This window comes from Crocodylus siamensis, chromosome 13, assembly GCF_052110815.1.
Source record: "Crocodylus siamensis isolate JL-2025a chromosome 13, ASM5211081v1, whole genome shotgun sequence".
In the NCBI taxonomy this organism is placed as follows: domain Eukaryota; kingdom Metazoa; phylum Chordata; order Crocodylia; family Crocodylidae; genus Crocodylus; species Crocodylus siamensis.
In genome coordinates this window covers 35488478-35508952 of record NC_143407.1, presented here as the reverse complement: position 1 = coordinate 35508952, position 20475 = coordinate 35488478, and the positions used below count along the sequence as shown (strand labels likewise).

Sequence of the window (20475 nt, the reverse complement as noted above, 5' to 3'; positions counted from 1 at the left end):
TAGTGTGTTTAAAAGAAACAATAAAATAACTTTCCTTTTGCATGTATGTCCCCCCAGGGGAAAGCTGGGGACATGCTGCTACCATCCGTTTAATCTTGCACTGGGACAACAATCAGAGGTAAGTGAAAATACAGGTCAGCATGCGGTATTTAGAAAGGGCTCCTGTTAGCTGAGTATCGGGTGCAGGTACACATGTACTATGGAGTACCTTAACTCTATATTAAAAGTGGTGCAGATACATGTCAAGCAGCCTTATACTGGTGTGAGTCATTCTACTCTGAGATAAAGATACCCCTCAAAAAGTGAAGAGTAACTGGGCACATCTACACATGCGATTAATGCTGCTAAGTAAACTCTGGTGCCGGAGTTTATTGCTCCTGGGTGTGCCATGTTTGCATATGTGCGTAGGACTGCAGCCCCATATCCATTTGCTCTTGTGCCCCAGGCAGGCCTGTGAGGATCTTACACGTGCATTGTGGCAGAGTAAATAATTCCACCACATGATACACTTGTGTCTGGTAGTACTGTCTGTCCTACGGTGGAGTTAATTAGCTTACTCTGTCCCAGTAGCACCGCACATATAGATGGTGACATTTTACTGTGGACCAAATTAGCTCCACAGTAAGCATCTTGTATAGATGTGCCCACTCCTTTTAATAATTTTTATCTCAAGAGTAGCTCATTGTTAACTGTCTGCCTGCTACCTGGCTGCTCCAGAGCCAGGCTCTGTAATAACACCTTCTGCAGGTAGCTAGCTTGGGAGAGCTGGTCATGTTTCCACTCTTTATTACAGAATAAAATTCAGGGCAAATAGCTCTATAGTAACCATGGTATATGCCCAGAAGCTCTATTTCAAGTTGACTTCGGACTTGACTTTGATTCCATGTGTTGTCCCATCTCTGGACAGGTAGGGCAAGACATCCCTATGCTGCAGTTCAGCCCTTAGGTAAGGTGATCGTCTGGATCACAGACTCTTTCCTTCATTGTGGTCAGCATGCAACAGCATTACTGCATTGTCTCTTTAGTGTCACAGCCTCACAGCAGCTCTTCAGATGCAAGGAATTTGGAGACTGTTGGATGACAAAAAGAAAACCAAAAAAACAGTACTTTTGGCTGTCTTCACCCATGGGCCTCAGAGCTCAATGAATCAGTTTTACTCTCCCCACTTTGTAGGCAGAGGAAAAACAAACCTTTTTGTGTTGTAGTAAAACCATAGGCAAGTGGCTAAGCACCTGATACAAAAACTAAAGAGGTCATTGAAGACTTTCCTCTTGTGTAGTGACTTGTGCGAGGATAGAACCCAAATAATCTGACCCGTAGTCCCTTCTGCTGGACATTTCTGCTCCCTAATGCAGGATTTCTCTAATAAAAATTGGACGGACCCCTAAAAACACTAAATGATGAGTGCCAAGCTTAGTAGAGGAGGTGGGAATGGAGGGAAGAAATCCCCCTTGAAACAGTTTTCATTCCTCCTTCTGTCCCAGTGGGTCTGTGTAGGGGAACCTTCTAGGCTCCATGGAGCAAGGCTGAACAGTTTCAGCTTATTTGCTAAACATGACTTTCTTTTGGAGGCTTCCACTTTTTTTCCCTCCCTTGCTTGTCTGCTTTGTTCTTATCTGAGTGAGGCAGGCAGAGCATCTGTAGCAGGTTCCTTGCTTAGGAGTTATTTTAGAAAAGCTCTTACAAAGAGGAAAGTGGCATCAACATGTGGATTGTAGAAAAAATAAGTTAATTTGTAAATGCACACAGCAAATAAAGTGAGGACCTTCTTCCTTCAAGATCATGCTGGAAAGGCTGAAGCATAATTAACAGAAAGAAAAAGCAAAAGGGCTAAATTTGCATAAAACAACATTCCTTCTTGACCTTGTAGAACAAGACTTGCAAAGCTAGAATAGGTCTGAATGCAGTAGACTATTTTAGGCGGAACATTAAAGTCCAACAAGATGAAATAACCTGATTCTGCTGTATATATGAATGGCCTGACTACAACCAATGATCCATGCAGGCTTTGCTATCACGGTTTATATAGGCTGTTACTGAGGAGCTCATGTGACTGTTTGAGAGTCCGCCGCCTTGTTCATTATGCTTTGGCTAAACATGATACCTACCTCTCTCTTTCCCCTCCTCCAGTCCTGGAAATTTGTCAGTGCTTAATTACACTGGGCCTTGTTGCTGTGAGAACAGACCTGGTTGAGTCAGAGGCATGCAGCAGAACTCCAGCCGAGTGCCTATAAAAGCATGGCTTCTGCTGCTTGAGAATGAGGCTATTCTGTAAAGTACAACCCACCACTTAAATGTTCTAAGGAATTCCCTATGTAGCTCATATGAAGTAGCAATCTTCCTCGGGCTGTAATTACGTGCTCTCTAATAGAATGGCACCTCAGGGAGAAAAACACCCCTAAAAATAATTAACAGGATCCTTGGCAGGGTATCTTAGTGCAAAAAGTGACAGATTGTTCAAGGTAGAACGTTTGCCCTGTCAGTTTCTCAGGGAAAGGTGTGAATGTGGAGGTGTGTGCATGGAGCCTGGCAGCAGCCCTGGGGTGGTTGGGAGGGGGGGAAATTGTGATATTTAGCTGTTTTCTGGTTATTGATTTGTATTACAGTAGCACCTAGAGGCCCCCCGTGCCAGGCACTATACAGACGTGTCAGAGAGCCACTGCTTCAGACCTTAGCATTCAAAAAGAGAAGACTGACAAATAGGTAGAAAAGATACAAGGGAGGTGATTTGCCCAAGGATACCTCTCAGGTCAGTGGCAGGGCCAGAAACAGAGGGCAGGTCTCCTGTGCCCTAATCACTATATACCAAATACATCCCTAATGACTATACTACATTCACAGACCTGAGAAATAGGAGGGATGCCTCTCTAATTGCTCCTTGAGAACTGTATTTTCTCTACTGGCTAGAAACCTGTAACCAGCACTCAAAGGATCAACAAAAAATCTGTTGCTTAATGGACTAGAGCAGAGTTGTACTCCAAATGCCTTTTTGAAGTGAAGTATGTGATGATTATTTGAGTGGGAGGCAAGGTCTGTGCTCTAAAGAGTTTGCACTCTAAACAGACAACAGGCAGAATAAGGCCAAGGGAAGAAGAATGGGTACCTTGTATGTATCATAGTTTTCACAAGTTTGGGACAAGTTAGTGCCCTGTGTGTAGGGTTGGAGTAGTGTTATAATTGTGATGGTCCATGAGAATTCTTCTAGTTGTTGTACATCACTGGGCAGACTTCTAGGTGTAGCTGGATTTGAAAGCTGTTTAGACCCAGCAGCATCTGCTGAGAACAAGAAGGCTCCTGAATGCTCTGGGAAGTCTGGGCACTTCACCTAGATGCATAAAAGGAATCAGCTGGATGCTGTCCTATTTTGAAAATCTGGCCCTAGAGTTCACCTTACACTTGGGCAACGTTTTTGTTTATGCGTCAAGAAAGGCATCTTTTAATCCATTACTCCATTATTAAGTGCAGAGTTAATCCCAACCATACTATGGGGAAATAAGAGTGCCTCATGATATGAGAAATCATTTAATTGTAGATGTTAACATTACCCTTTAACTGAACTGTCTAAGAATCTCACTAGTGACCTAGGCTATATCTGTGTTGTTTGGAAGCTTGGTAAATGTACTGTGCTAAAGGTTTAATAGTGTTAATAAGACCTGTTTTGTTTCACCAGGTTGGCAACATTATACAAATCGCCGAGTCAGAAGGAGTCAACAGTACCATACTGTGTTACCGTTAGTATTGAATTTGTGGGAGGACTTTGGAGGCGGGAGGAGAGATTTAGCCAGAAGAAGCGTTCACAGATGTGTTTTTAGCTCCAAGGAAGCCAGTTTGGTCTTTTGGAAAGTTGCGTTTGGAACCCGATAGCAGAAATAGTTAGTCATACCAGTGTGAAATTACATATTAGGAACGTAGGACTGGAAGAGACTTTTCTGCCTCTTAAAACTAGATAGGTTTTTTGACCTTAACTACTCTCCTCTTGGGACACTGTTGCAGAACCTCACTCCTTTGATTGTTAAAACTTTCCAGATTTCAGCCTAAATATATTCATAGTAACTCTATATCCATTTGCTCTTGTGTCAATGTTGTCCTTTAGCTTTTACTAATTCTGTCCTTTCTGATGCTTTCTTCTGATCCCAGTGTCTTGATAAAATGCAGTTATCCTGCTTCTCAGCCTTTATTAGGTTAAACAAGTCAGCCTTTTTAGTCTCCTCCTGGTCCATTTTCCTGATCGTATGATTAGCCCTTCACTGCTCTAGTTTAAATTAATCTTTCTTGACCGTGGATGACCAGAACTGTAAATGGTATTCTAGAAGAGATCTCACCAGTCTCCTGTATAACGGCATTCAGGTTTCCCTGCATCTTCTGGAAATACTTTGTTTAATTTATCTTAAGGTCAGATTTACCATTTTCACGGCTTACTCACATGGCTGGCTCACAGTCTTCCTGTTCCTCTGTCATTTTCAGTTTTTAGCAGAAATTTTTAGTTTCAGCCCCTTTGTGAACACTGCAGTAATACTTTTTGTGAAGATGGGTGCTGCACATTGTGGAGCACAAGTGATTTATGTGTCAATACTAGGCATTATTACCTAAGTTCTCTTTGGATGAAAGCCATTCTCAACTCATTGCTTCAAGTGTCACTTATGCAGTTACATGTAATAACTGTTTGCCATGTGTGCTCATGGAAACATGTTGCCATAGCATTTCTTGCAGATTTTTAATGCTGCCCATAATATCTGAGGTTTTCAGACTCCTGAACAGAAATCCAAGATTTTTGTTCATGTCTTAAGGTACAAACCTTGGTAGAAGAAATACATACAATATTCACTTTAGTCATACCGAAGGTTCTAATTACTTTTTCCTTCCAGTTTGATTTTGTAACGTTCCTCCATACAATCTCAAAATACAGGTTTGAATACACTCTAATCAGAGATTAGTTGCAGTTTTAAATTACCCAGGTGTTGAGCCTTAGTCCTGTTTCAATGCAGACTTCAGAGACTGGATACATTCTATGAGTGATAAGTACAGAATACGCAGTTATTTCTTCCATGAAAATCAGATTTGACAGTAGCTGTCCAATGTGACCATTCCTTATTATCGCCTTAGTAGTCAGACTGGCACTTGTAAATATCCATTCACTGCTGCAAAATATGATCCAACATGTCTTTACCCAGGAATAAAAAAATCTGGTCTTGGGCCCAGATCTTCAAAAGTTCTTAGGTGTTGTATGCCCACTAATTTCTAGAGGAGTTAGAAACCCAAATATCTTTGAGGATCTGTCTCTTCCATGTTTTACATGGGATTTAGTAACCAAGACTCCGCTCTTTTGACAGGACTCCCTACTGGCACACTGGCAAGTCAGTTTACATCTCTACCTCTGTAGTTTCCTTACCTGTGAAATGGGGATTAAATGACTTAACCGTCTTACAGAGATTTTGTGGATTCATTACATAATATTTAACATGTAAAGCACAGTAAGTGCTAAATACTGTGAATTTCTGTGTAATGGATAAATAGATTGTAATGTTCCCCCAACCTTCCCAGTTTTTATCAACTTGTAGTTCAACAGTTGGAGATGGCGAAACAAAACTTGTCATTTTTTGCAGCCAGTTTAAATTCTGTAAACATAGAAGCCTTAGGCATCTGAGACCTGAGCAACATTCAGCTGATTTATAATACCTCAATTTTTTTTTGTTATACTTTGCTATAGAACAGAGATGGATTAAAGACTGGTCACCTTGGTGATCACTGGCCATTCTGATTTTTGAGTGTCCAAGCAACCTTTTGAAGGCTGAGTCCCTTTTGCTCATTAACGGGGACTGAAAAGTATGAGGCCAAAAGACAATGAAGCAAAAAATCCATAGGAACTGCATACTTTTATCTTTGCACTGCTTACACAACTACCAGAATGCCTAGTGTGTTGGACTAAGTGGATTCTTGGCTACAGATCCACTTTTGTACCAAACAGAAATGGCAGAGATCAGATGCAAACAGCAGTGAAATACTAAATTTTAAGATTCCCCATTGTACAATTTAGAATAACACTTGAGCTGCTTAAAATAGCAGAAGGGCTGTATAAGTTCTGTCCTTGTAGCATCTCTTCCTGTTTGTTCCTTTTTTAAAAAACTAAAATAGTAGACCGCATGAGGTGAGACTTTTAGAAATAGATTAGAAATACAGCAATTGGAGATCAGTCAAAGCATGTTTACTGGTTTCATTTCATCTTGGATTGGTCTTGCACATAGGACTTACTGGCATCTCATGGAGTCACACACTTGATAGTAATTCTTCCTTCTTTTTCACACTGCATCAACCTGAAATGTCAGCTCTTCTGAAATACTGTCACCCCCCCCCCATCCCCCAAGTCTCTGCTTGAGCATTCAGGGTCCCCACAAGGAGTTTTTCTTCTGATTAGCCCCTTTGTCTTTGCGAGGCCCTCGCATTGTAGCTACAATCCTTCCATGGGATTCCTTTTGTGAACTGTCAACACTGCTCCTTCATTCTCCAGAGAGGTCAATATGAGATGCTCCCAGCATAACATGAGTAGTTAGGAGGCACAAAGGCAGAACAAAAGCAAGGGCTGTCACTTCACAAGGCATAAGATGCCATTTTTCCAGATGCCTGCATCGTAATTATACCTTGATAGGTACAAACTTAACAGGCACAAATTCTGAACCATGAACAGATGCCATGGTGCTGATGCCAAACAATCGCATCCTTTTCAGCTCTCTACTCTGTGCCTTGTGTCTTGCTTAGGCCACTTCCGCATTTGACCCACACTTGTTCTTTAGCAGATAGAGGCACCTCCTAGCATGTTCCATGAACCACTGTTGTTGGCCATGAGTGCTCTTGCTTCTACAGCTTCAGTCTGAAAAATCTCATGAACTAGATTCAGACCCACTCTTTGCTAACTGTACAGGATCCCATTGCAGTGGTCAAATAAAACTAAACAAACAGTTTTGCCCCAAGTTTTAAACATTCTCTTGTTAGCATTCAAGTGCAGCTCTCACTCTGCAGCCTGCAGTTTTTGCCCCTCACTTCTTGCTTAAGTGAGGGCTGGAGGATTTGGCCTTTAATTTGTTGAAATACGCAGCATAAGTTAATTTAGAGAAGCAAGTGTGCTCCATAGCCATAGGGCCCATTAGTAACAAAATGAAAATGCTGGCCTGATTGGGGATGGGAAAATATCTTTAAAAATAAAATGAGGAATGAGAGCTTATTAGCTAGCCTGTGCAAGGAAGAGCTTCCTTTAGAATTCTGAGCGCAGCCTGAATTAGAAACATTTTAAGCCACGTCTCTAAAATAAATTGCAAGAGCAGACCTGATTCTGATCCATTTGTACCAGTTTACACCAGGGTAAGTGAGATCGTAATTGGACCTCCGCCAGTTTTTGTTTGTTTCTTGTAGCCTCATGGCTTTCGGGATGTGCAGCCTCCACCTCCAAGCCAAACCCCTGAAGGATCTGAAATGAACCCTCGCAAACGGCCACGGATAGAAGAGGACAAACAGTAGCATTTCAGAAGCTAAACTTTGCTAAAGATGTTATGTATGGAAATGTTTATACTGCAAACTTGGGACCAACCCACAGGCACCCAAGAGACTGGTTTTTAACCAAAATTGTTGCTTCACAAATTATTCTCATATTAAAGCCAGAACATCCATGCTTGCTCAGATGTTTAGTTTTATCGTGCCGTTGGCTTTTTTAATAAAAAATTGAAAATTTTCTACAAAAAGGGACTTCTTATTTGGGTAGTGAATGTTATAACACAGTCCTACTCTGAGCACAAAAAAACCTCCTACTCCCTCAGCGAAACAATGGCATCCACTATAGGATATCTAATGACAGGTCTTGATTTTTCCTTTTTCTGTGTGCACTGAATTTCCAAAGGACTCCATGTAGCAGTTTGCTTACATGCATCAAGCCAGGGACAAATTCAGTGAGACTTATGCTTGTGTTTCAAAAGTTAAGCATATGGTTTATATGCTTTGCTGAATCAGGTCTTTGGCCATTAGATAGTGGGGAGTCCTGGACCAAAGAACTGTAGCACTGTAATCAACATCCCGTTTATCTGTTACTGGCCACTGCAGAGACAGGACACTGGACTAGATTGATACAAGATTTAGTCCAGTCTGGCAATGTCTACAGTCTCTCCTGGTGAATAGGAACCGTTCTTTGCCACACATCTCAGCTATGTGGCTAGACAACCTTGAGCTTCCACGCTGCCCTTTTTCAAATACAGGATTTAGTATGGAAATTCTAATTACAATATCAGGGCCTGTTTTGTTTGTGGTGCTAATTTAATTTAGAAGAGAGATGGGTTTCTCAGAAGCCAGGAATACATTAGCAGCTCTAAAATATAAACCAAATGAAAGGAACAGCTCTGCCTACTGCGAATAACCAGCAAGAATCTGTTCTCTTTCACAGAAAACAAACCTGTAGTAAGATTATAATGCAAGGGGAAAATATCTCATTTTCAAAATTCAAAATATTAATTATTGTCAATCTATTGGGTATCAATAGTCATAGTATCTGGGTAAATTTTAGGAGGTTTATATATAAGAGCAAATATTTCCCTCAACAAAGGCCACTGTATGTCTTGCACGCACGCACACATGCACACACACACACTTTCTCTCTCTCTCTCTTTCTCCCCCCCTTCCTTTGCAGCACAGAAATTGATATCAGTATAGCTGGGAAAACCTAGCCAGCAGACTAAATGTGGGAGTCAGCATCTCTAATTTTTAATTTGGTAATTCACACTAAAATTGACTTTGCCTTGAAACAAAATTCAGTGTGGAATATGAGTCATAAAACCTCTCTATTTAAAATGCCAAAAAAAGAGTGGCAGTGATTTTTGGATCATTATAGTGTTTAGATATAATTTGCATAATAAAATATTCCAGGGAAGAAAAATTCAATTGCCATTCTGAGAATTGGGCTTTGTCAAAATTTAAAATCCATGAGTCAGGGAGAGCTTTCCAGCAGGAGTGACATAGAGGAAGAAAGACGGCGGCACTTGTGACTCAGACAAACATTTCAATGCAGGAGACACAGGCAAACAAAAGGATTCTACTGCATGTGATGTCAGCAAGCAAATGCTTCATTTGGGAATAATAGCTTCCTACGTATTGCAGTGCCGGACGAGGGGGGAAGGTCTGATACAGAATGCATGCCTGCATAGCTATATAGAAAACTGCCCTGGTTAAGGGGATCACAATCACATTTTAAAAAACACTAGCAATGGCTAGTGATGCATGTACTGATAGTAGCTACACACTGTTGTTATATTTATGGAAAACATCTATTTCAGTCTAATTAATTGACCTTTCTCTACTTTTAAAGTATGCCATACTTTCTTCCTCCATCTTCACAGAGAATATTGAAAGACCTGTCCTCCTTTTTTAATACGAATATCAGCTGGCCACACATTTTTATTACAGTACTACAGTGCTGTACAGTACAGTAGAGGTCCCAGCTGAGTCCGCAGTGCTGTTTTATGATAGGACAAACTGTTTTGTTTGAGTAATATATGGATGTCCGAATATTCTAGAAGTCATTGTCGAAATAAAATGATAATATAGTGATGGGCTAAGAGTAGAAATCAGAAACCCCTCAAGGCTATACAAGGGGTTGCCTATACTGGAAAGTTTTGCAGGTTTCTGAATAAGTCACACTGGTGCAATACAATTTTTACACCAGAGCATCATGTGCATTGTAGGGGCTTGCAGTGCTGCAATTACATTGTCATAGCTACACCATAGCAAAATTCCCCAGGGGAGCCCAGCCCTTGAGAAAAGAATCTGATGGTTGAAACAATGCTCAGTTGGCCAGACTCTATTTTTATCTGTGCCAGAAACACTGCAGGAGACAGTGGAGCACCTCCAGATAACACTTGAGTAAGAGAAGATTTTGGCCCTTTATCTCAACAGTTAATTACCCTGTGTGAGGTGTTTTCTTCTGTGTGTATGAATGTGGCTAGAACTCTCTTTTGTATCTCATATATTATTTCAGAGTATCCCTGTGCTAAACAAAATGGCTTAAAAGGCAATTTTACAACTTCATGAACTAAGAGACTAGCTCTCCAAGTTCACAGCATTCATCCAAAAGTAAAATCTCATCTTGTTTGGTTTGTTGCTAAGATGCTGTTTGTCTCAAATACGGAAACTTTAAAGATCATGCAGAGTTTACTATTATTCAATTTGGTACTTACACATAACACTTACTTATGGTGTGAGGAGCGATTATGTCACTACAACAAGGCTCCAGTCTCTACCACAGGACTTGGCAATAAAAACAGTGGCTGTGATGCGCCTCTCCCAACAGCAGAATGCTGCTTTGAAATTCTTTATTTTGGGAAGACAAAATGAACATTTTATTTCCTCCTGACTCTATGAGGTCTCTGCTTTGAAAACAACTTTCTCCATTAGAAAGCACTAGGAAACCAATTATCTTCCAAGGAGAATAAATGTAAGAAGCATGGGGAGGAAATATGCTTTGACGACGTGTGTGGATAGGTGGTCAGGCTTCAAGTTATGGGACCAAACCTGCTGCCATAGAAGTCTATGTCAAAACTCCTGTTGACTGCAGAGGAGGAAAGTTCAGGTCTTTTATTTGGAGGGCAACCCTGGGAACAAAGAAATACATCAGCTCTCCTGCTGGATTCCAAGCACTGTTGCGTTGGTAGTGATCAGCGGCCAGCTATGGTGGGAAAGATTTGTATAATGTCCTAAGACTGGTCAGTCTCTTGGTCAAGTTCCTATTAGATGCCTGTTCCCCAGCCAGGAGAACAATACTTTGAAATACTTTGTTCTAGGAAGCATAGAGGTAATTCAACATCATCTATTGACATGAGTTCTTAAGAGTTGCCTTGGAGTCTTAGAAAGGAACAACTTTCCAGACACAGATGCGTAGGAACGTCCTAAGATACTATTGATTGTGGTATGATGACATTAAAAACTGGTGACTGAAGGTATGCCAAAAGACTTTTGAAATTTTGGACTCAGTTTTCAAATACATTTCTCAGCTGGAAAAAGTAGTAATTGCAGTTGATTAGAGACTAAACCCAGAAAGTGAACTGGAGCTTGAAATAACTTGTAAACTAGGGTCTTCTCACTGTATTTAGTTAATTCAGTTGCTGTCCTTGTTCTCAGCCAATTTATGTCAGTTTAGTTATGAAGAGGAGTGATAGTCTCACTGAGCTTTGAGAGGCATAACAAGAATTAGGAATATTTGCCTTGCTTATGGAAAATATTTACTATATTTGTGTATTTTTTGTGAAGTAAGTTTTTTTAACTGCGTTCGTGTCTTTCATCTCATGTTAGTAAGATATGTAAACTCAGTACTGTATAAAGAATTTGAATGCTATGCAACAGTATATTAGAAATATATGCAATGCTGTTATTGACTTAAGCTGGTCAAATTCAATAACAGAGCTCCCTATTAAAATGAGAATCGCGTATTCTACGTGCAAAATGCTTGGTGATATTTGCTTTGACGCTGGCTCCATTTGACCCCAAACACAAATTTAGCTTCCAGAATGCCTTGTTGTTTGTTGTGGAGGCCTCTGCTTTTAAACAAATCACTTCAGAAAAACAATCTGTCTAGTCCTGTGATGTTCATCAGCATAGTATAAAAATATATCACGTAGGTATATTAAAGCACCTCCAAATACTCCCTGATGTTCCCAAATATTTTCTACATCCCAACGTGCTAGAGTTTTTCTTTCACAGTTAAAAAGAAGTACTTCTTTGTGCACTTCCATACAATTCAGGTCACCTCCCCAAGGCCTGCTCAAATTCTGCTACACTATACTGCACTTGTACTTCTGCTTTTTATTCAAGACAGACATTAGCATTTTGACCACAAGGTCAGGGTGTGGGTAATGTTAAAAAAGGTTTTTTTCATTACTTCTGACATGTAATTACATCCTTGTCATCTGGAGTTTCCTAGTTTAACCATTTGGCTACAAATTTGTTGATAAATATGCCACACTCCTCATTAACTCTTTAAGTAGGGATGATAAGTATCAGAGTGTAAATGTCAGTTTTACTAACATAGTTTTCCATATATGCCATTATAAACCTAATTTGTTATGTAAAGGGTCTCTGAAGGTTGGATATTAAAAGAAGGCTTTTTTAAAGGTACACATTAAAGGTGACCTGGAAAGAAATAAAATCATGTTTGTGCCCTTTTTCTGCTCCTATGTAATGAGTGAAGAAAGCTTGAAAGGTGGAGGGTTGATTTCTTGTTTTTAGAGGGTGGAGAGAGATAACTTTTACTTTCAAACACGATGTCTTGCCTACTGTGTGTGTTGAGCAAGACACCACAGGCCACTGGGCTACTGGTAGAACTTTAATAGCACACATGCCAGGGATGAATCTTGAGCCATGTACAGGAGTAAGGAATATACCATCAGACTGCTTAACATTTCTTGAAGCAGGTTCTGGTCCCTTTGTGGTACTCTGGAAGAACAAAGGAGATGGATCTGCTCTGCTGAGAATTTCACCAGCACAAGGGGAGCTCTCAGCACACCAGCTCCTGAGCTACCAGCATCCCACTCCCAATCACGGAGAGAGGAGATCATACAATGCTCTCATTATCCTTACTAGGCATACAGTTCTCAACCAACTTCATCCCAGGCTGCCCAAAACTACATCGAGACTAAGACCAACAGGAGAGTGAAGCCTTTAATAGACTTCCGTTATGCTGAATCTTGATGCAGCAAAGAATTTGGTTGTTAGTTTATAAGTTTGGTCACATCAGCTTAAGATACCAGACAAGCTCTTGACAAACTTTTTTGCGGGAAAAAATGTTTTTGTGAAAGCTTTCCTACCAACCCCTCTACTTATAAGCTGAGAAAGCTCTTCCTCTTATTCACCAGTAAAATCAGGAAAGAAAAGACTTGATACTCCTTTTATTGCTCAGGCTAAAATAAAGCAAGCCCCCTCTCCCCCCCCACACACACACTTTTTTGGCAATTAAATCATCCTAATCTTTTCCTACACACCATACAAAAGCCTATAAAGGATATAAGATCTTTGTTTTTTGCAGGACACCTTGAAAACTCATCTTGTACCTGACAATATGCTGAACACTTAAGTCTTTCAGCTCCAAACTTCTATTGTTTTCAGCTAACCTTGTGGTACAGGAACAATCCTTTCTAAAATTTAGCTCCCAGTGTGTCTACACATTCATTAAGGTGTAGTAGTTACTGTGCATATAGTTTAGTACTTGCTTAATGAAGTACTGAAAACATCATGTCAGAGTCAAATGTGCCACGCACAGATCACGCCTTTACAAGAGAGAGAACTCTAGTTAGATTGTCCTTTCAGGACAAAAGTAAGGTGATGGTGTTGCTACTTTGTGTAGCAATTGCCCACTATACTGTCTTATCATCATGAATAAAGGGCAAGCTTTTGGCTTCCTAGCTTGGCCACATCACCCACGATTACCATATGTTCCATATTGGTGGTTAAAAAGAATTGTTTTCTTCTTTTCTTCGAGAAACAAATGTCACATGGTTTAGATCTGTAACCTCTTCATTTAATAACAGAACAAAAAAGAAAAAGCTAACTTGACCTGTAGTATCAAAATTTGACTATGTATCCTGAGTACAAAGTTGTACTCTATTTAATTTTAATTAGTGTTCTTTTGCAATTAGACAAATGATGAAAAGCACATGGGGACTGCCAAGGTGAATCAAGAGCATCTAGTAACTGTAACATAATAATATGAAAGAGAACAGGTTATCATTCTCAGATATTTTCCATATGCTGTTAAACTGGACTAAGAAATGCATTTTTTGAGAAAGTCCAAATTAAAATGAAGGGAGAGAGCATGCACTGTTTGATTATTTTTTCTTGGAAAGCCTTGATTGCTTATTATTATTCTGAATAGCTACATATTATTATGTAATATGAAGATGATCAGCCAGCTGGTCCGAGTGCAGTGGTAAGGTTTAGAACAGAATTTATATTGCATGCAATACATGCAGATTGGCTGAGCAACAGCACATAGAAAACCCTAGTCTCCCATGACTTACTAGTGATCAAGAACGTACTTTCCAACTCATTTTTGGATACTTACAACGTACCTGAATTCTCCTGAGGCCTGTGACTCAGTCACCGATGATGCAGTACCCACAAAATCTGGGAGAAGAAAAAGGAAAAAAATGAAATCATCAACTGTAGCTGTAAACTGTCACCATACCATAAAAAGCCATTATTACTTTACTTTTCAAACTTATCTGACAGTTTTAGAAAAGTACATGCTATGTTAGAAAGACTGCAAGATGCACACTGAATAAAATGAGAACATATATTTTCCATGTCACAGAATCGTAGGAAAGTAAGGCTAGAAGGGTCCTCTAATCCAGCCGCTTGCTCAAGGCACATATTTGCTATGTGCGTAGATAATTTTTATGTGTTTTTGGTTGTAGCTGTGTTGGTCTAAGGACACAGGCTGGCAAGGTTCTTTGTGTACATATGGTATCTTTTATTAGACTAAAAGTCTAGATAATTTTGATATCACTTTAACAACTTTGGGCTATGAAAGATGAAAAACAACTGTAATAACCTTTCTTTTTATGCTTGTGGCTTTCACATATTCGCAAGTTTGCTACATAATCAGTTAATACAATTACCAGAAATACTCTCAAACTGCTTTGGAACTGAAGTCATAATCACTAGAAGACAGATTGACTGTGGTGCCTGACGTGCAACGGCAAATTACTGTGGTCCTGGTAACAACAGGTTCCCACAAGCTACCACCCTGGTTTCATAGTTTCATAGTTTCTAGGGTCAGAAGGGACCTGAGCCTAGTCCAACCCTCTGCCATGGCAGGAAAGAGTACTGGGGTCAAACGACCCGAGCAAAGTGATTGTCTAGCCTTGGCTTAAAGACCCCAAGGGTAGGAGCCAGCACCACTTCTCTTGGAAGTTGGTTCCAGATCCTAGCTGCCCTGACCGTGAAGTAACGCCTCCTGATGTCGAGCCTGAATCTTCCCTCTGCCAGCTTGTGACTGTCACTCCTAATCGCTCCTGGTTAGTGCTCAGGGGAACAGGGACTCCCTCAATGCCTGATGGTCCCCTCTGACTAGCTTGTAACAGATCCCCCCTCAGCCTTCTCTTGTGGAGGCTGAACAGGTTCAGGTCCCGCAGCCTCTCCTCTTAGGGCCTGTCCTGCTGCCCCCTGATCATGCAAGTGGCCTCCTCTGAACCCTCTCCATGTTGTCCACATCCCTCTTGAAGTGCGCTCTCCATGTTGTCCACATCCTTCTTGAAGTGGGTACAATTAACAAAAAATTAATAATTTGTTTTTGCATACAATGCCTGTAGAATGGCTATTCTTCAAGATACATTTGACACTGGGGATCTCACTCCTTTCCCTTGTGCTGGGGTTATTTTTAATTTTCCTGACAATTATACCTGCTCATTGTGGATATTTATGGACCCGATGCCTCTGAAAGTAGCCTTTCAGTTGCAAGGAACAAAACAAATCAACGTGCTTTTGGCAAATGGGAGAGATTTATTTGACAGCAGCCACCAATCAGCTGCTGTTTGTGTCCTGCTGACTGGAGGCAAGTCTGAAGTTGTGCTCCATGTGCTACTGCCCCACCAGGAACCCCGCTTTGCCAGACCATCTCATGCGGAGGCCGAACTCATATATGCGACTCAAATCTTGAAAGAGGCAAGGATTGGGAGTGGGAATCTTTTCTTGGCTTGACTGCACTGGTTTCACTGAAGCACAGACTGGATGAAGGCTGCTTCACCTTCCAATGCTTGCCTACATCTATCCCAATCAGGCGGCTGGGCCAAGACCCAGCGCAATCCTTGCCTCGATTATGATTCCCAGAACACCACAGCTCTGCCGTGACTCCAAACCCCACTAAATCTTCCCAAAAATGCCTAGCCTCCTGCCATGTATTTGGTAGCCGTGTTGATCTGAGACAAAAAGTAATGCCTAAATCTAGAGCTCTTGGTTCAGAGATGATCCCGTTTAGTAGACCAACTAAGAAATTGCAAAAAAATGGGTGTAATAGAACAATGGTGTTGGTCTTTTCATCTCAGACCAACATGAATGCCTTGTGCCTCCCGAGGCTGGGGGGGCACGGTGACCACCTGCAAGCGGTGGCGGTGGCATGGCGGTGGCAAGCCCAGACCGCGTGCAGGCGGCTGTGGCAAGTGGGGTGGCGACCGCTGAGTGGCGACCACCGGCGGATGCCACTGGCAGCTTCAGCTGCAGGGGGGGTGAGTGGCAATTGCCTCCAGGTGCCACTGGCAGCATTGGCGGTGGCCAATATTTTTATTTTTTTTCAATTTCTGTTGGTCTAATAAAAGGCATCATGAACGCGGCGTGCCCCTGGAGGCTTGGGGGCGGGGGTACGGCAACTGCCCACAGGCGGTGGCGGCGGTGTTGGCAGCAGGGGCGTGGCGGCAGCTCGTGCCGGTGTCCTAGGGCTGGCATAGACATCAGGGCTGGAAGGGACCTCGGAAGATCATCGGGTCCAGCCCCCGCCCCAGGTGCAGGAAGTCAGCTAGAGGGTCAAAGGATCCCGCACGTTTCTTAAAAGAGCCCGGAGTAGGTGCTTGCACCACCTCTGGGGGGAGTCTGTTCCAGGCAAGCTATTTCCTTACGTCCAGCCTAAAACGGTCTTGGCGGAGTTTATGGCCAGTGGTCCTGGTCATCCCTCGGGCGCTCTGGCAAACAACCCTGCTGCATTTATGGACAGCCACCGGGTCCGCCCTGAGCCTTGCTGAAGAGTCCCGTGTGCCTCAGCGTCCCTTCGGTGTCCGCGGCGGGGGCGGGGGCGGGGGCGGCGCCCCTCAGCGACTGTCCGTTGGGGCCGCCGGGACCGTTGGGCGAGCGCGCCCCGCCCCGCGCGCTGACAGGAGCCGCCTCAGGCGGGGGGCGGGGAGCGGGGAGCGGGCGGAGGCGGGAGCTCTCTGCGGGCGCAGTGCTGATCCGCGGCGGCAGCCGGGAATGCGGAGCGATGGCCGCGGGCGGCAGCGCGGAGGAGAAGAGCTACCGCCGCTTCCTCGAGCTCTTCCTGGGCGAGCTCCGCGGGCCCTTCGCGGCCCCGCCGCCGCCGCCGCCGCCGCCGCCCGCCGCCTCCGAGGGGGCTCCCGACGGGGCGGCCGAGGACAAGGGCAAGGACGAGGAGCCCGAGGGCGAGCCCCAGCCGCCGGCCCTGCCCCCGCTGCCGCGGCCGCTGCCCGAGCACATCACGGAGGAGGAGGTGGAGGGCGAGAGCCTGGACCTCTGCCTGCAGCAGCTCTACAAGTAGTGAGTGCTGGGTCCCCAGGGCAGTGGCTTCTCCATCCCCCCGGGGCTCCTTCGGGGACAGAGCTGGGGGCGTGGGTGATTTAAGACCCCCCTGGACAAAGCCTCACCCGGGATGGGATGTCCTCCCCTTCCCACCTGCCTAAAACACCCCCCTCCCAGGTTTTGCTGGAGAGGTTTCCACTGCCCAAACCAGGCGAAAGGCATCCCCAGGGCGTGCGCACCCCTTTCTGTCACACCGAAAGCTGTCCCTAATGTAGGGCCATATTTCAAGGGGGGGGGGGGCGGGAAAAAAGACATTGCATGCTCGAGTCAAATCCGACGTCTCCACGGGACTGCGACAGCTCTGAAGGGATGCCAGAGGTAAGCACCAGCTAGGTGGGACGCTGGGGAAGGTCTCGGCCAGGCATCTTAAGCCTCTTTCAGGTGGCACACGACTGTCAAACGACACATCAGAGCGGAGCGTTTTCCACCCGCAGGCGGAGGGCTTCGTCCTGGGAACGCATGCAGGGATGAGTAACTTCAGGCGTGCACACGTGTGAAATGACTCTCACCCTTCGGTAGGCACGAGAGCGTTAGCATACAAAACGATGCCGACGTGAAAGTTGAAACGAGGCGAGAGGTTTTTTGCAAGGGCGAATCTCTTTCCTGTCACTGTCACAGTCTGGTGGCAGAGTGAGGAGCATGCGTTAGGTGCGGTATGCAGTGTATGCACAAGCGAAGGGCTGGTTTGAGTTATTTTCAGCTCTTTTTTTAATTGGTGAGGGTAGGAAGAAAGTCCTGCCACTGATGAACGCAGCACGACAACTCGGCACTACTCCATACCTCAGCATCAGGAGTTCCCATCCCGGAGATTTTTTCAGCTGATTTCCTTCCCTAAGATTTCCACTTCTTAGTGTCTTTCTAGAGACACCTTATGTTAGAAAAAAATTAGATTACAATTGATCTAGTGGTCTAAATGCTGCAAAATGTGCCCTCTTCACTTTCTGAATGATACACGACGCAATTAAAGTGGGCAAGAGAAGACCAGGCCAAGAGGGAGAGAAGCTACTGGGATTAACTTTTGGGGAATATGTATTGGCACGTTAACCTTAGAGGTCATCCTCCATTTGGAGAGTCACTTGTGTAACACTGATGCAATAGAAATACATATTTTAACAAAAGAGGAACAAATGTACTAAGGTTCATATCCTGCTCACAGTGCATGTATAATAAAAGCAAAATCAAGGGTGTTCGTGCAGTGGATAGACATATCAGGTGAGGAAAGGAAGAGGTGACAGACCTGGAACCTCATCCTGCGCCTAAACTTGATAGCAAAGATCCCGTTGACTTCAGTGGTGCAGGATCAGGCTCCTGAAGAACAATCTTATGCTCTTCAGAAAGATCCTGTGTCAGACTTCAAGTACAAACCCTAGTCTGATTCTTGGAATAAAAAACCACAGGCAGTGATAAGGGGAGGATCAGGACTCTAGTAGCAGAGAAATTAGAGGGATGCTGCTTATCTAGAAATCATATTTTGTCAGTACAATAATAGCAAAAGATACATTGCTCTTATTGAGGATTAAAAACGAAAGAATTTAAAAATAAAATTTGTGTATCCCTCTATGTGCTTCATTTTACCTTTTGCATTTCTCTCAGTTTGGACAATTATCATTGTTACAGTCAAGTTCACGTGTGTTTGCATTCAGTTTCATGTTTGTGATGCTACCATGTCTTGGTTTTAAATGTTTATTTAAAAGCAAGTTATATTTTTTTAATTAAAAATAAACAGAAACATTTCCTAAGCACGAGGCTTTGTAAAAGCAGGTTTTTGCAAAATCTAAATTATTATGCCCTGTTTAAGTTGACATTGTCCCCTTTGTGTCTCAGCTGAAGAACCAGTAACCAAAAGGGTATTTTTAGAAATGGAAAAAAAATTACTTGTAATTTGGAATTTGAAAGGGGAAATGAAGGCATTGTCCATTTAGGTTCTTTTGAGAAGGCATTGAATGAATACAGCTCGGAAATGGTAAAAGGATCCTGTCAGAAGGATTTAGACTCCACATTTAGGAATTACAAAAGCAACATTTTAGAAAACTTAATGCCAATAAACATGTAGGCTTGTTTTTAAAGAGTGATTTTTTTCTCCACAGTTAACTAATCCCGTGCAATATTTGCAATCCAGACATTGCAGCATAAAGTAAATGCTCTCAGAACCAGAAAGTCAGTTTTAGCCTCCTTTTGGGTAAGAGTTGGACTGAGTGAAATGCAGACAGTAAATAAACATCATAAGCAGTGACTTTTAAACTAAAATTTTACATTTTTTTCCAGTTTTAATAGTTACATGAAAAGTCAGTCTTTTATGACATCATTTTTCATCCAATATAGTCTCTTAAAAATAAGTTGACTTAAAAGGAACGTTTTTTAAAATATGTCCCTGTTGTACATGGTGACAGCTATGTCTTTCTTATGCTGTAGATATAGTTTCCTCTTGCCTATTTTACAGAACAGATGTTGATTTTTTGTGTTGCTTTATCAACAAGTGTTTTTGATCATAAAACTATTAGTCATCCCAAATAGTTACCTTACAAGTTTGATAAATATTTAAATCTCTACATTCTTCATTCCATTCCATTTTATGATCAATCAAGACATTTTACTCTTTGTTATGGCTTCCCAATCCCTAGCCTTCATGCTGTCGTTCTTAGCTAAGAAGCCTCTTTTTTTTAAAATGAGTTTCTGCCTCTGATGTAGTATGAAATACAGCCACAGTACTTATCCATCTCTAAATACTGTATTCAGCAGAAGGACCTGACAAAGAAGAACCATCGTCCTGTTCTTAAATTGTGGCTCGTTTCATCTTCTTGTGTTTGGTTTTGTAGTAGGAACAATTATAATGTTAGCATATATTTACAATAAATGAAGTCCGTGGGTGTCAATTGTTTCTGCTTTGGGAGTCCACCATTATTAAAGTATTGGACTGAGATTAAAGTAGTGGACCATTCATTTCTGTTCCCAGCTCTGTCACTGATTTACTATACGACCCTTCTATATCTCCATTTACTTCAGTGCTGTATGAATCAAATGAGAGTTTGGAGCTCTGTAACCATATTAAGTCTGACTGGGGTCCCCTAAAGGCTTTACAATGGTATTTTAAGGAAGGTTGTGGAGACAGGTACTGCCAGGCACAGCTCCATTTGGGGAACAGTAACAGGGGAG

The 20475-nt window shown here is 42.5% G+C and overlaps 2 protein-coding genes across 5 annotated transcripts in view; both read left to right on the top strand.

The window, feature by feature from the left end:
- RAD51C (RAD51 paralog C) overlaps window positions 1-12161 on the top strand; it is a 29311-nt gene extending 17150 nt beyond the window's left edge. For 2 of the 3 annotated variants that reach the window (XM_090025508.1, XM_090025507.1), the window contains exons 7-9: window positions 58-118; window positions 3671-3731; window positions 7405-12161. In XM_090025508.1, coding sequence (XP_089881634.1) covers window positions 58-118; window positions 3671-3731; window positions 7405-7509 — 227 coding nt within the window. In that variant the 3' untranslated portion in view covers window positions 7510-12161. The remainder of the gene's footprint in view (window positions 1-57; window positions 119-3670; window positions 3732-7404) is intronic. The other variant, XM_090025509.1, reaches the window with a different exon arrangement.
- A 4691-nt stretch (window positions 12162-16852) lies between these two features.
- The window catches only part of PPM1E (protein phosphatase, Mg2+/Mn2+ dependent 1E), a 91844-nt gene continuing 88221 nt past the window's right edge, over window positions 16853-20475 (top strand). Inside the window, exon 1 of one of the 2 annotated variants that reach the window (XM_090025987.1) lies at window positions 16853-17280. In XM_090025987.1, the coding sequence (XP_089882113.1) occupies window positions 16988-17280 (293 nt within the window). In that variant the 5' untranslated portion in view covers window positions 16853-16987. Of the gene's footprint in view, window positions 17281-17588; window positions 17838-20475 lie in introns of those variants that run through there. The other variant, XM_090025988.1, reaches the window with a different exon arrangement.